Source organism: Dipodomys spectabilis, unplaced genomic scaffold (assembly GCF_019054845.1).
Source record: "Dipodomys spectabilis isolate Male_0828 unplaced genomic scaffold, ASM1905484v1 ptg000199l, whole genome shotgun sequence".
In the NCBI taxonomy this organism is placed as follows: domain Eukaryota; kingdom Metazoa; phylum Chordata; class Mammalia; order Rodentia; family Heteromyidae; genus Dipodomys; species Dipodomys spectabilis.
In genome coordinates, this window is record NW_024870876.1 from 3,497,971 (window position 1) to 3,512,414 (window position 14,444).

General features: G+C 37.9%; 1 protein-coding gene across 3 annotated transcripts in view; it reads left to right on the forward strand.

The window, feature by feature from the left end:
• The window catches only part of Rb1cc1 (RB1 inducible coiled-coil 1), an 84,526-nt gene that overhangs the window by 46,430 nt on the left and 23,652 nt on the right, over positions 1-14,444 (forward strand). For all 3 annotated transcript variants that reach the window (XM_042696118.1, XM_042696120.1, XM_042696119.1), the window contains 8 exons: positions 1,757-1,927; positions 3,662-3,846; positions 4,056-4,242; positions 4,323-4,404; positions 5,145-5,206; positions 6,104-6,207; positions 7,011-7,137; positions 7,230-9,130. In XM_042696118.1, the coding sequence (XP_042552052.1) occupies positions 1,757-1,927; positions 3,662-3,846; positions 4,056-4,242; positions 4,323-4,404; positions 5,145-5,206; positions 6,104-6,207; positions 7,011-7,137; positions 7,230-9,130 (2,819 nt within the window). The remainder of the gene's footprint in view (positions 1-1,756; positions 1,928-3,661; positions 3,847-4,055; positions 4,243-4,322; positions 4,405-5,144; positions 5,207-6,103; positions 6,208-7,010; positions 7,138-7,229; positions 9,131-14,444) is intronic.

Here is a 14,444-nt window from a genome sequence, read left to right on the forward strand (position 1 = left end):
TGATGACGGTATATGTTTTAATGCTATGTAATATTAATATCTTGAAGATTTCTCTTGTCAGAATATAATGGCTAAAATAGTTTGACTTTTATTGAGTGATAGATAAGAGGTTTATCTTTAATTCATTATTCTTTTTTTTTTAATTTAATTCATTATTCTTTAATCATTATTTAGAGAAAGCAAACTCATTGTCTAGAATAGCTAGAAAAAGCACATACTTGATTTAAGTTTATAAGACACAGATGTAAAATCTTTAAAAATATGTTTCTTTTTATTTATTTTTTTAATTGTGAAAATACTATACAGAGGGGTTACACTTACATGGGCAAGATAAAAGTTTCTTTTTAGTATCTACTTACTGATGACATCCAAAAAAGGGAAGGTATTTCATTGTACTAAGATGGTTGGAAGGGCATGGAATATATTAGAGAAATATTATTGCCAAATTGGTGAAAGGTAGGCTAATATTACCACTTGAATAACCTAAATATTCCATTTCTGGTTCTGGATAATCAGCTGTATCAGTGAGACCAGCATAACTGTGGTATGGCTCAAGTGGTAGGAAGAGTTCCTGCTACTAAGCAAGCAAGTGGCCCTGAGTTCAGACACCTTCACTCCAAACATGAAATTGGCTTTGAGTTTTCATATTTAAAGTGAAAATCTAGCAAAAATCATTGGTTTTATTTTGCTTATTTTTTTTTGGCGGGGAGGGGTGTTCCAGTTGTGGGGCCTGAACTCTGGGCCTGGGTGCTGTCCCTCAGCACTTCAGCTCAAGGCTAGCGCTCTACCACTTGAGCCACTTGCGGCTTTTTTTTTTCTGCTTATGTGGTACTGAGGAATTGAACCCAGGGCCTCATGCATGCAAGGCAAGTGCTCTACCACTGAGCCACCTTCCCAGCCCTTACTTTGCTTTTATATGACAGGAGGAAGGAAAAAAAAATAATCCTCTTTTGGTTTCATGATGAATATTTAAAACCAATTATACCTATTGAAAACAAAAGTTAGCTAAACTGTTTCAACTAAGTATTTTTTTTTTTTTTGGTCGGTCGTGGGGCTTGAACTCTAGGCCTGGGTGCTGTCCCTCAGCTCTTCAGTTCAAGGCGAGCACTCTACCACTTGAGCCACTTCCGGTTTTCTGGTGGTTTATTGGAGATAGGAGTCTCACAGTCTCTCCTGCCGGGGTTGGCTTTGAACCAGGATCCTTAGACCTTAGCCTTCTGAGTAGCTAGGATTACAGGTGTGAGCCACCAGTGTCTGGTGATGAGCTGGTTTTGAACTGTGAGCCACCAGCACCCAATGTATATTCTTAAATTTTGTGCAATTCTCTAGTGTTTTCTTTATTAGCATATTTACCATACTCTTGATTTTTCCTTTAAAGTATAACTTAGGTATTTCATGTATTTTTCTTTTCTTTTTTTCTTTTTTTTTTTGGGGGGGGGGTCCAGTCCTGGGGCCTGAACTCTGGGCCTGGGCGCTGTCCTTCAGTTCTTCAGCTCAAGGCTAGCGCTCTACCACTTGAGCCACAGCGCCACTTCCGGCTTTTTTCTTTTTGCATATGTGGTGCTGAGGAATCGAACCCAGGGCCTTATGCATGCAAGGCAACCACTTTACCACTGAGCCACCTTCCCAGCCCTCATGTATTTTTCTTTTAGGTCTTTATCACTTCTGTATCTGAGTTTTCATATCAAAATAATATGAAATATAACTTAAACTCTTTCCTGAAATTTTTGTTTATATGTATTTGCTTGTCGTTTAGCTTGATCCAAAGATTATTCAACCTTTTATAAAGGAATGCCGTCAAACTATTGTCAAACTTGATAATCAGAGTATGAAAGCTATTAAAGGGCTTGAAGATCGACTGTATGCCTTAGACCAGATGATTGCTAGCTGTGGCCGGCTGGTGAATGAACAGAAAGAGCTTGCTCAGGTACCTATTTCTGATCTCTTTCAATAAAACTTTAAATACTTGTATTTGCCTTTATAAGTACTGAATTTACTATGTCCATTTGTTATGTTCCATGTTTTAATGAATAAATACTTGTTCTTTTCTCTCTCTCTTTTTTTTTGGGGGGGGGTTAGTTGTGGGGGCTGAACTCTGGGCCTGGATGCTGTCTGTCCCTCAGCCCTTCAGCTCAAGGCTAGTGCCCTACCACTTAAGCTACAGCACCACTTCTGGCTTTTTTCTGTTTATGTGGTACTGAGGAATCAAACCTTGGGCCTCATGCATGCGAGGCAAGCACTCTGCCACTGAGCCAACTTCCCAGCCCCAAAATACTTGTTCTTCCTGGTTGAATTTGATGAGGTATAGTGAGCTTAGAATATTTTAGATAAACGTTGAAATATAAATCATGAATGTGTTTACTGGGAATCCTTCTAACCTTAAATGGAGTGAATTAAACATGTTTATGTAAATAACTATATTTCTTTTTGTGGTTATTTGGGTTGATGCATCTTTCTTTACATATGTAGACCAGTATTTGATTAGGAACACCAGTAAATAGTGAGAAGAACAATTTTCTCTTTATTGTAATATACTTTCCCTGGCTTGTCATACACCTGATTTTTTTGTTGTTGTTCAATTTTTTTTTTTTTTAATTGGTTGTAGTGTTTGAACCCTGGGTCTTGGCACTGTCCCTCAGCTCTTCAGCTTAAGGCTAGCGCTCTACCACTTGAGGCACAGTGCAACTTCTAATTTTCTGGTGTTTAATTGGAGATAAGAGTCTCAGGTCCAGGTGCTGGTGGCTTACACCTGTAGTCCTAGCTACTCAGGAAGCTGAGATCTGAGCATCACAGTTCAAAGCCAGCCTGGGCAGGAAAGTCTGTGAGACTCTTATCTCCAATAAACCACCAGAAAAGCAGAAGTGGCACAGTGGCTCAAGCGGTAGTGCACTCACCTTGAGCTGAAGAGCTGAGGGATAGCACTCAAGCCCAGAGTTCAAGCCCCATGACTGACAAAAAAAAAGAGAGAGAGAGAGAGTCTCAGGGACTTTCCTGCCCAGGCTAGCTTTGAACTGTGATTCTAAGATCTCAGTCTCCTGAGTAGATAGGATTACACTTACGAGCCACCAGTGCCAGGCTTCTGAAACTCATTTTGATAAATGTTAATTTTATATTGTTAGAGGGACAGAGGGACAGAGGCGGCATTTCACATTTGTATTCCCCCCCTCTAAAGTATCCTCTTTTGGTTCTTTGAATGCTTAGAGTTCAGTATAATTTATCTTGTCCCTGTGTATTTTAGCCTCTGAATATGAGAGAAAACACATGCCATTTGTGTCTCTGAGCTAGGCTTACCTCACTTAATTCTTCTAGGTCTATCATTTCCCTGCAATTGATTGACATAATATTCTTTCTATTGGCTGTGTAAAATTCCATTGTGTATAGGTTCCACATTTTTTTGTACCCACTAATCTATTGTAGGTCTTCTGTGTTGTTTTCATAACTTCGCTATTGTGGGTTCAAGGAATTTTTTTGTTTGTTTGTTTGGCATTGTTAGGAATCATGATAGATAAGTGCTCTACCACTGAGCTACATGTTTAGTTATAAGGGGAATTTAAAAATCTTATTTGAAAGTAGAATAATTCATTTAACCAATAATTTTCTCATAACTATATGTCCATGTCATTCATGAAAGACAATTACATGTTAAAATTTTTTTCTGAAGGGATTTTTAGCTAATCAGATGAGAGCTGAAAATTTGAAGGATGCATCTGTATTACCTGATTTGTGCCTGAGTCATGCAAATCAGTTGATGATTATGTTGCAGAATCATAGAAAATTGTTGGACATTAAACAGAAGTGTACCACTGCCAAACAAGAACTAGCAAATAATCTGCATGTCAGACTAAAGTAAGTGATCCTGTCATATAATTTAGGATCTTTATAGTTACTGCTTATTTTTCAGTAGTATTATTTTTTCCCTACTACAGTATTAAAATTTTGATTACCTGGGGGTAAAAAGCCATAGAACTTTTACATCTTACTTTCCATAGCTTAACTAATAAATTATTTTTCACAAACTTTTGAGTCTGCTGAAAATAATGAATTTTGTTCTGTAGGTGGTGTTGCTTTGTGATGCTTCATGCTGATCAGGATGGAGAGAAATTGCAAGCATTGCTCCGCCTTGTAATAGAACTGTTAGAAAGAGTCAAAATTGTTGAAGCTCTTAGTACAGTTCCTCAAATGTATTGCCTAGCTGTTGTTGAAGTTGTAAGGAGAAAAATGTTCATTAAACACTACAGAGAGGTATGCAGTATGAATTGTTTTAACTCACTATGTACATTAATGATTTGTATTGCTATTAATATACACTTTTCTGCTCTTAGTGGGCTGGTGCTTTAGTTAAAGATGGAAAGCAGTTGTATGAAGCTGAAAAGTCCAAAAGGGAATCCTTTGGGAAATTATTTAGTAAGTCTTTTCCAGTAATATCTATTCATTATTTATCTATTTATTTGTTGTGGGGCTTGAACTTGAGGTATGGGTGCTGCCCCTGGGCTTTTTTTACTCATGGCTAGAACTCTACCACTTTGAGGTACAGTCTACTTTTTAAGTGGTTAACTGAAATAAAAGCTTTGTGTACCTGCCTGGATTGACTTTGAACCATGATCCTTAACAACGAATCCTTCTGAATAGGATTACATGTGTGAGCCACCAACACCAGACTTTGTTTACAATTTTTTTTTGGTCCTTTGCGGGGATTGAACTCTGGGCCTAGGTGCTGACCCTCAGCTCTTCAGCTCAAGGCGAGCGCTCTACCACTTGAGCTACAGCGCCACTTCCGGTTTTCTGGTGGTTTATTGGAGATAGGAGTCTCAAGGTCTCTCCTGCCCGGGCTGGCTTTGAACTGCGATCCTCAGATCTCAGCCTCTTGAGTAGCTAGGATTACAGGCGTGAGCCACTAGCACCCGGCTTGTTCACAATTTTTAATGAAACAATTTTTATTGCATAAATGTGAATTACTTACAGAATTGCACTATATGTATGCGATAGTAACTAGCATTGAAATTTAGAGAAACATTTGTTTTAAAACCTGTAGAGATGTTCAGTTTTAATTATGGAATGTGTTGTGTTTTGTAGTAGTTTGTCAACCCTGAGAAAATTGTTTATTTTCAAGTTCTAAAATAACTGTTGTTAATTTCTTTACACAGGGAAGTCTTTTTTAAGAAACCGTCTGTTTAGGGGACTGGACTCCTGGCCCCCTTCCTTTTGTGTATGTATATTCTATCTGTGGCTAAATTTGTATAATTTTTTTTTTTAGAAGTAGAGGCATAGGTGGGGAATGCGGCTTAGTGGTAGAGTGCTTGCCTAGCATGCATGAAGCCCTCGGTATGATTCCTCTGTACCATATAAACTTTTCCTGTTTAGGAAAAGCTTAAAGTGGTGCTATGGCTCAAGTGGTAGAGTGCTAGCCTTGAGCAAAAGAAGCTCAGGGACAGTGCTCATGCCCTGAGTTAAGCCCCAGGATTGGCCAAAAAAAAAAAAAAAGTAGAGGCACATAGCAGAAACAGAATTACTTGCAACTTTATTAAATCAGTGGAGAGATGTTTTTTGACTTCAGAAGTTAGCAGGAATGAGTTTTAAGATGTATTTCTAATTTTTTCAATCACAATTTTATATTAATAGCTCCTATTGTATGTTCTATTAAGATTGGTAGGATTAGTTGACCTTTTTTGCCCACCTACTTTCCATCTTCTCTTTCTTCATTCTTTCTTCCCAAGCTTTACCTCTTCTATACCATTTTGTCTCCTGTACCTTACTGGCTTGGCAAATCAGAATGGGATGACTCTTCAATAAGTCTTCATTGGAATTAAATAGTGGAAAATGAGTTTAATGTATTTATAAACTAGCTTTATCTGATTACATTTTTTTTTTAAATCAATTGAGAGGAAATATTTTGATGACTTTCTTTACTATAAAACAGGGAGGACCAAGCATGTTAATTGGCCACCAAAAACTCATTCCAGTCTGTTAAATGTCTTTTTAAAATTTTATTTCCTAGTTATTTTCTCTTGTAATCATGATTAGATAATTTGACACATTTTTCCCGTTCTTTGTATTTAACTATATATAATAAATAAGTCTTTTATATATTTTTTGCTCTATACAGACTCAGAAGCCTAGAAAGTTTGATTGTGAACTTCCGGATATTTCGTTAAAAGATTTACAGTTTCTGCAATCATTTTGTCCTTCAGAAGTTCAGCCATTCCTCAGGTAAATGCCCTTAGTATTTTTAACTTCATTTATAAAATTTTAATTTTTTCATTGTATAGAAAGTAGCACTAGTATTAAGAGTTACGAGGATTGACAAATATTTTACAATGGCCTGGCTCTTGTGATGTGACTGGTTTGGGAAGTTTTTGGGTAATGTTGACATTCAGAAAATGATAATGCTATTTATTCTTTATTTTTGGTGATCGTGGGCTTAAACTCTGGACCTGGCCCTTTCTGTGAGCTCTTCAGCTTAAAGCCAGAGTTCTACCACTTGAGCCACACCACCACTTCCTGTTTTCTGGTGGTTAATTGGAGATAAGTGTCTCACAGACTTTCCTGCCCAGGGTTGCCCTTCCCGCCCCCACCCCCCATTGTGGGGCTTGAACTCTGGGCTTGGGCACTGTCCCTGTGCTCTTCAGCTCAAGGCTAGTGCTTGAGCCACAGGGCCACTTCCGATTTTCTAGTGGTTTATTGGAAATAAGAATCTTACAGTGTTTACTGTCCAGGCTGGCTTTGAGCCCTGACCCTCAGATCTCAGCCTCCTGAGTAGCTAGGATTACAGGCTTGAGCCATCAGCACCCTGAACTCTTTACTAACAGTTACTGTGATGTGGCATACTGATGGAAAACATCTTTCTTAACACCTTACTGATTATGACTGGGACTTCTTCAAGTTTTCCTGATAATGATTAGAAAGGACTGCTTATGCTATGATTATTTTCGATGTAATGAATAATTTATAGTTGTCTATCTTCTGCTTACGAAACCAGAAATTAATTTACTTTTGTGGTTTTTTTTTTCCAGGATTCCTTTACTTTGTGACTTTGAACCTCTTCACCAGCATGTACTTGCCCTACACAATTTGGTAAAAGCAGCACAAAGTTTAGATGAAATGTCACAGACCATTACAGATCTGCTGAATGAACAAAAGGCAAACGAAGTTTTTTTTCCAGACAATTTACTTCATTAGTGTATGGTGTTTTATTGGTATAGCTCTTTAAGCCTTTTTCCTCTGTCTTCTAGGTGTCTGTCAGTCAGTCATCCCCACAATCGGCTTCTTCCCCAAGGATAGAAAGTGCAACAGGAATTACAACTACTACCTCACCAAGAACTCCTCCTCCACTCACTGTTCAGGATCCCTTATGTCCTGCAGTATGCCCCTTAGAAGAATTATCTCCAGATAGCATTGATGCACATACATTTGATTTTGAAACTATCCCCCATCCAAACATAGAACAAACTATTCACCAGGCTTCTTTAGACTTGGATTCATTAGCAGAGAGTCCTGAGTCAGATTTTATGTCTGCTGTGAATGAGTTTGTGATAGAAGAAAACTTATCATCTCCTAATCCTATAAGTGATCCACAGAGTCCAGAAATGATGGTGGAATCACTTTATTCATCAGTCATCAATGCAATAGATAGTAGACGAATGCAGGATACAAATACATGTGGTACAGAGGACTTTGCAGATCATTCTTCTCTGAATGTACAATTGGAAAAATGTAGAGTCGTTGCCCAAGAATCTAACTTCACTATACAGACTATCAAGGAAGATCTTTGCCACTTCAGAACATTTGTACAAAAAGAGCAGTGTGACTTCTCAAATTCTTTAAAATGTACAGCAATTGAAATAAAAAACATTATTGACAAAGTAAAATGCTCCTTGGAAATAACACTAAAAGAAAAGCATCAAAAAGAACTACAGACTCTAAAAAGTGAATATGAAGGGAAACTTGAAGCACTAGTAAAGGAGAGCGAAGAAAATGAAAAGAAAATTAAAAAACTGAAAGGAGACTTAATATGCCTTGAGGAGGTATTACAAAATAAAGATAATGAATTTGCTCTGATTAAGCATGAAAAAGAAGCTGTCATTTGTATGCAGAATGAGAAGGATCAGAAACTGTTGGAGATGGAAAATATTATGCACACTCAAGATTGTGAAATTAAAGAACTGAAACACTCACAAGAGATAGTGTTAGAAGACTTGAAAAAGCTCCATGCTGAAAATGATGAGAAAATAGAATTATTGAGGGCAGAACTTCAGTGCTTAGAGCAAAGCCACCTAAAGGAATTGGAGGACACACTGCATGTCAGGCACACACAAGAGTTTGAGAAAGTTATGACAGACCACCAAGTTTCCTTGGAAAAATTGAAACAGGAAAATCAAGAAAGAATCGATCAAATACAAGAGTTTCATGCCACAACTGTGCATGAAAAAGAGCAACAACTACAGGAGTTGAAACTCAAGGTTTCTGATTTGTCAGACATGAGATGCAAGTTAGAGGTTGAACTTGCATTGAAGGAAGCAGAAACTGATGAAATAAAAATTTTGTTGGAGGAAAGCAAAACACAGCAGAAAGAGACTTTAAAATCACTTCTTGAACAAGAAACAGAGGCTTTGAGAATAGAAATAAATAAACTAAACCAAAAAATTCAAGATAATAATGAAAATTATCAGGTGGGTCTAGCAGAGCTAAGAGCTTTAATGACTATTGAAAAAGATCAGTGCATTTCAGAGTTAATTAGTAGACATGAAGAAGAATCTAATCTACTTAAAACTGAATTAGACAAAGTAACATCTTTGCATAACCAAGCATTTGAAATAGAAAAAAACTTAAAAGAACAAATAGTTGAATTACAGATTAAATTGAACTCAGAATTGAGCATTCTTGAAAAACAAAAAGATGAAAAATTCACCCAACAAGAAGAAAAATACAAAGCTGTTATCCAGAGCCTTGAGAAAGACAAAGAGACATTGCTCACAAGCCATGAACAAGACAAAGAACAGTTAATCCAAAAGCTTAATTGTGAAAAAGATGAAGCTATTCAGACTGCACTGAAAGAATTTAAATTGGAGAGAGAAGTTGTGGAGAAAGAATTATTAGAAAAAATTAAACATCTTGAGAATCAAATAGCAAAAAGGTAAGAATTTAGTCTGTAATGCAAAATTAAATACTGATGATTCAAATGTGTGAATAATCACAGTACCTCTATTCTTTAGGGGAACTGCTAATTGGAATATTTTTTATAAATAAAAAGTTTTACTTTTTAGTAATATTTTCAATTTTTTCTTTTTTTGGTGGTACTGGGATTTGAACTCGCATTTGCTTAGCTGGCACTCGGCCACTTGTCATTATTTCTTAAAAGTAAGAGACTGTAAATCGTTTAGGGGCTTTAAAAATGAATATTTTTAGATATTTAAACAATGCTGTTTTGAAATTTTGAAATGTTTTGAGGATCTTTTTAAGCTCTTTCAATCCATTTTTTCACAGTTTTTACTAAAGTATTTGGTTTTATTATTAGTATGTATGTATGTATTAAAACCTGAACATTGTTTAGGAACCACTAAATCATAAATGGGGACCATACAGGGTGTTTTTGTTATTTCCTGATAGTATAATTTCATTAATTTTTTGTGTGGTTAGAGAGTTTTTAAAATCCAGGTGTGCTCTTGTGGTAGTAGTTTGTGGGGTTTTTGTTGTTTAAAAAAATATGTGTCATGTTATTTGGTCACAGAGGATAGTTTTTAGTGCTTATGCTTTTTAAAATTTGTCATGAGATTTTGTGACCCAATAAATAGTTTACAGCATATAATTGGCATCAATTAATTGTATCATTATTTGTAAAAGTGAACGTTTATTTACTATACTCTCCCCTCCTAATCTGTATTCTAAAGGGCACAATTTAGTAGAATGTACTTGAATGCATGTTTACAAACCTGAGCGAACAATGGTCCCTAAAGTCATTGCTAAGAAAAGCATATCAAAGAACCATAACTGAATGGTAGTTAAAAGGGTGAGAACTATTGCAATAGGAAAAAAAGAGACAACTGTATAGAACTGGTCTCAATCTGTTCATAACATGGACTATTAGAAGTTTACTTCAGGAAAAAGGGAGGAGGTTAGGGAATGAATACTAAGATAAAGGGAATTGTAGCCAAATTGCCCCATTTATAGATTCTTGCTGAAAGTATGCTGAAGTGATACCCAAGAGAAGAGAGAGTGAATTTGATCAGATATTGAGGGCCAGAGTCAGTTCTCTCCAGATTGACTTACAGAGCTTCTTGCTACAACTGGGTAATACAGATCCAACAAGAACAGATGCCAACATGGGAGCCTAGAGCACCTAGAAAATCCAACTAATATTTAGCCAGAGAGTCTGTTCATCTAAAAGTGATCTATCAGGAAGACAGACACTGAAGCACTTATGGAAGCCGAATGTTTTCTGTCTCCCGGGCACGCTGCTGCAACATTCAAGAATCTCTTCAAAGCAGCAATGTTCTGGTTTAACCTGCAGCATAAAATAGGTAGCTCTCAGTTGGCTTTCCAAGAAGCTCCTGTGAAACTGCATTTGGCTCCAAGCAGCTTGGGAGGATCAGCCTGTGCTTCTCTTCTACCTTCCAAACCTTGCAGGTGTACTTTTCATTGTTAAACTTGAAAATGAACAAAGGATTCTGGGCAATGTAGCATATTTGCATTGAAGTGTGAAAGCGTAAGGGCAATGCTGAGGTGAAAGCAGACTGTCCAACACTGTAAACTATATTTTAAACTCAGCAGTCTTTTTTCCCATATTGAAATTTTAATAAAGACACTTCAATATCCTATTTGTTTGATGTGATGCAACTTATGTTCTCCCAACTCAGGTCACTCTAGCTCTCCAAAGGTAAATAGTTGATTTTCACTTTCCTTTCTGCTATCATAATTTCTTGGAGAGGTTAATAGCTGAAATAAGGGGTAACTACCATTACTATACCGTATTTTATAACTTAGGTACTTGGAGAGAGGCTAAAAAAAAATGATACATGTAGGCTTAAGTACTAATGTTAATTTGTGTAGCCAGCCTTATACCACTGGCATAGCAATTGTTTCAACTGATTTTAGTTCTTTTCCTGATCAAATGTGGTGGGGTTTTTGTTGTTGTTGTTGTTGTTTGTTTGTTTGTTTTTGTTCGGTCATGGGGCGTGAACTCTGGGCCTGGGCACTGTCTCTCAGCTCTTCAGCTCAAGGCTAGCGCTGTACTACTTGAGCCACAGCGCCACTTCCTGCTTTTTCTGCTTATGTGGTGCTGAAGAATCAAACCCAGAGCCTCATGTATGCAAGGCAAGCACTCTACCACTGAGCCACCTTCCCAGCCCCTCAAATGTGTTTCTAAAGAGAGCACCACTTGTGATACTTCCTTTAATACAGTTGCTGTAGTTTTTCATTGTATTTTTCATCATCAGACATAGTAATATAATTATAAAGTGTTGCCCCCCAAAAACCCCTGGATTTCATTGGCATTCCTGTCTACACTTATTGTATAGAAGCAACCTATTTCTCAGTGGAACATCTATACATAGCAGCTTTAATGATAGATTCTTGGTTTAATATCAAGGAGCCCTTATTGTCCCAGTGGCAGAATAACGGTTCCTTTAAGTTAGGGAGACATTGGGTGTGTTTTTTTTTTTATTGTAGAATTGATTTTTATGGAATAAAATTACTTCTCTAAATCAGTACTATCCCAACTTGTTAATTTTTACTTATACTTCTTGGAGTAATATTTCAGTTATCAGTTCTGTTTTTTCCCAATGTATCCTGACTATTGGAGAATTATCACATAATGTGTGGTTTCTGGTTCAGAGCCCATATTACATTTAGATATTACCTTGGCCATATAAAATATCACGCATTGATTGGTCAACCTTTTTATCAGAACTGTTTCATATAGCAAGACCAGTGACTTACATGATCCTGAGGTCATGGCTACCCAGTGTTCACTAAGTATCCTTGTTTAGAAGTGATTTTAGTGATAGCCGGGCGCTGGTGGCTCACGCCTGTAATCCTAGCTACTCAGGAGCCTGAGATCTGAGGATCGCGGTTCAAAGCCAGCCCGGGCAGGAAAGACCGCGAGACTCCTATCTCCAATAAACCACTAAGTGGCGCTGTATCTCAAGTGGTAGAGCGCTCGCCTTGAGCTGAAGAGCTCAGGGACAGCGCCCAAGCCCAGAGTTCAAGCCCCATGACCGACCAAAAAAAAAAAAAAGAAGTTATTTTAGTGACTACAGTGTTTTTAAAAGAAATAATGGTTTTGTCAGAAATACTGTAAGCATGGAAGGCTTGACTATTTGGAGAACATCTAATCTTGTGAAGACAGATTGGTATTCCTTTCATGATGGTTGTGATCTAGTGTCATCAGCCTGCCATCAGATGCCTGCTGGACTCTTTCGGGAACACTGAAGCACCAGGAGGTGCTCGGGCTTGTTGTGTAGAAGTCCATGTTACTAAGCCCACTTCTGACCTTACTTGTGCTGCCAGGGAAACGTAAAACTGGAACACAGAGAAAAATTATTGATATCCATCAAAGAATTGAACTTGTTGCTTGAAATCAGGTTCCTTACAGGTAGACACAAAATCTCAAGAGGACTTTAATATTCTCAGGGTCCTCATTCCATTCCTGTTTTAAGATCTATAACTTAAAATTACACACATTTATTACAAACTTTCAACTCCTTCACCAGCTGGGCAACACTGTTTATGCAGTCTCCATAAGCCATTACATGGGTCATTGTAGCTGTTTACACTTTGCCATTTCTCTCTCTCTCTCTCTCTCTCTCTCTCTCTCTCTTTCGTGCCAGTCCTAGGGCTTGAAGTTAGGGCGCTTGTCTCTTTGCTTTTCTGCTCAAAGCTAGTGCCATTTGAATCACAGTTCCACTTCTGGCTTTTTGGTGGTTAAATTAGAGATAAGAGTGTCACAGGACTTTACTTCCCAAGATGGCTTTGAACTGCAATCATTATATCTAAGCCTTGTGAGTAATATAGGTGTGAGTCACTGGGACCTGGCCACCATTATTTCTTTTGAAGTGCACTGTGTGATATATTGCCAATGTGAAGATTTCACTAACATTCTTCTAGGTTCCATTAGCGTGGCTCTGATGCTTCACCTATGCTTTTGAAGAATGTTAGCATATTGTGTAGAATCACTAGGTTCCAGCCTTGCCAGGTTTTTTTCTACACAGTGTGCATGCCAGTTCTGCAGGAAAGAGACTGTGCAGCAGGAAACTGAAGCTGTTGTACCTTCCTTGTACCTTTAGTGTTTGAGCTCAATGCTATATATGCCACTTGATGAAACTATTGTATGCACACATTTCACTGTGATTTAATAGGTTATACAGGATTTAGTTTTATAACAGGAAGCTACTTTTCTCAGTATCTTATGGGGGCATTATCAATATTTCACTCTCTATATAGGGACCAGGTATTGAGCCAAAGCTATTTTGCAAAAGGCTAATAGTTTTCTACCCCAGATTCCTAAGGGTCTTAATTGTGATTACCCTAAATTAGAACCTGTCACAGGTTCCATGCACCGTCCATTTCTGCTACAGACACTAAGCATCTGCTAGAAAAGATGACCCACTTGGTAAAAACAGCATGTGTATCAGTATAGATCTATCAGAGAACAGTTTTACTCAGCCCTACACAGACTTCCAACTTTTTGGCTCAGGATGGTATGTCCAAATGAGGTGGAATTGGCTCCAAAATAAATGCTTATTTATTGGTCATTGGGGTTGCATTTCTAACTTAATCCTTTCTTTCTTGCCTGCCTGCCTGCGTCCCTGCCTCCCTCCCTCTCTCTCTCTCTCCCTCCCTCCCTCTCCTTTCTGTCTCCTCTCTTTATCTCCCTCTTTCTGTCACTCTTTTTCTCTTTCTTTCTCTTCCTCCCTCCCTCCCTCCCTCCCTCCCTCCCTCCCTCCCTCCCTCCCTCCCTCCCTTCCTTCCTTCCTCAGTTATGGAGCTTGAACTCCAAGTCTGGGCGCTATCCCTGAGCTCATTTGCTCAAGGCTCTACTATTTTGTAGTAGTAGTGCTCTACTACTTTGAGCCACAGTGCCACTTGAGCCAGGTTTTCTCTTAAAACAAAATCCAACCAACCAGTTTTTATTAGGACTGGAGAGTTAATATCTCAATTAATTCTGACAGTAAAAATGCACTGCTATCAATGTAGATAAAAGCAAACTTGCCTGTAATCTGAATCAAAGATTAACAAACTGAGTTTGTGAGATCTATCACTTAAATTTTATGAATACAATGGAGTATCATTACTCTCCCATGTCCCCCTTTAACTAGCCCTTATATATGGTTTCATTTACCAGTAGTCAGCCAGCACCATTATGCTTTGATCATCCTTCTGATGTAGGTCAGTGGTAGCCTGTTGCTATGTAAAAGAGGCTACCACATTTACCTCTCTTCATCTCAACATGT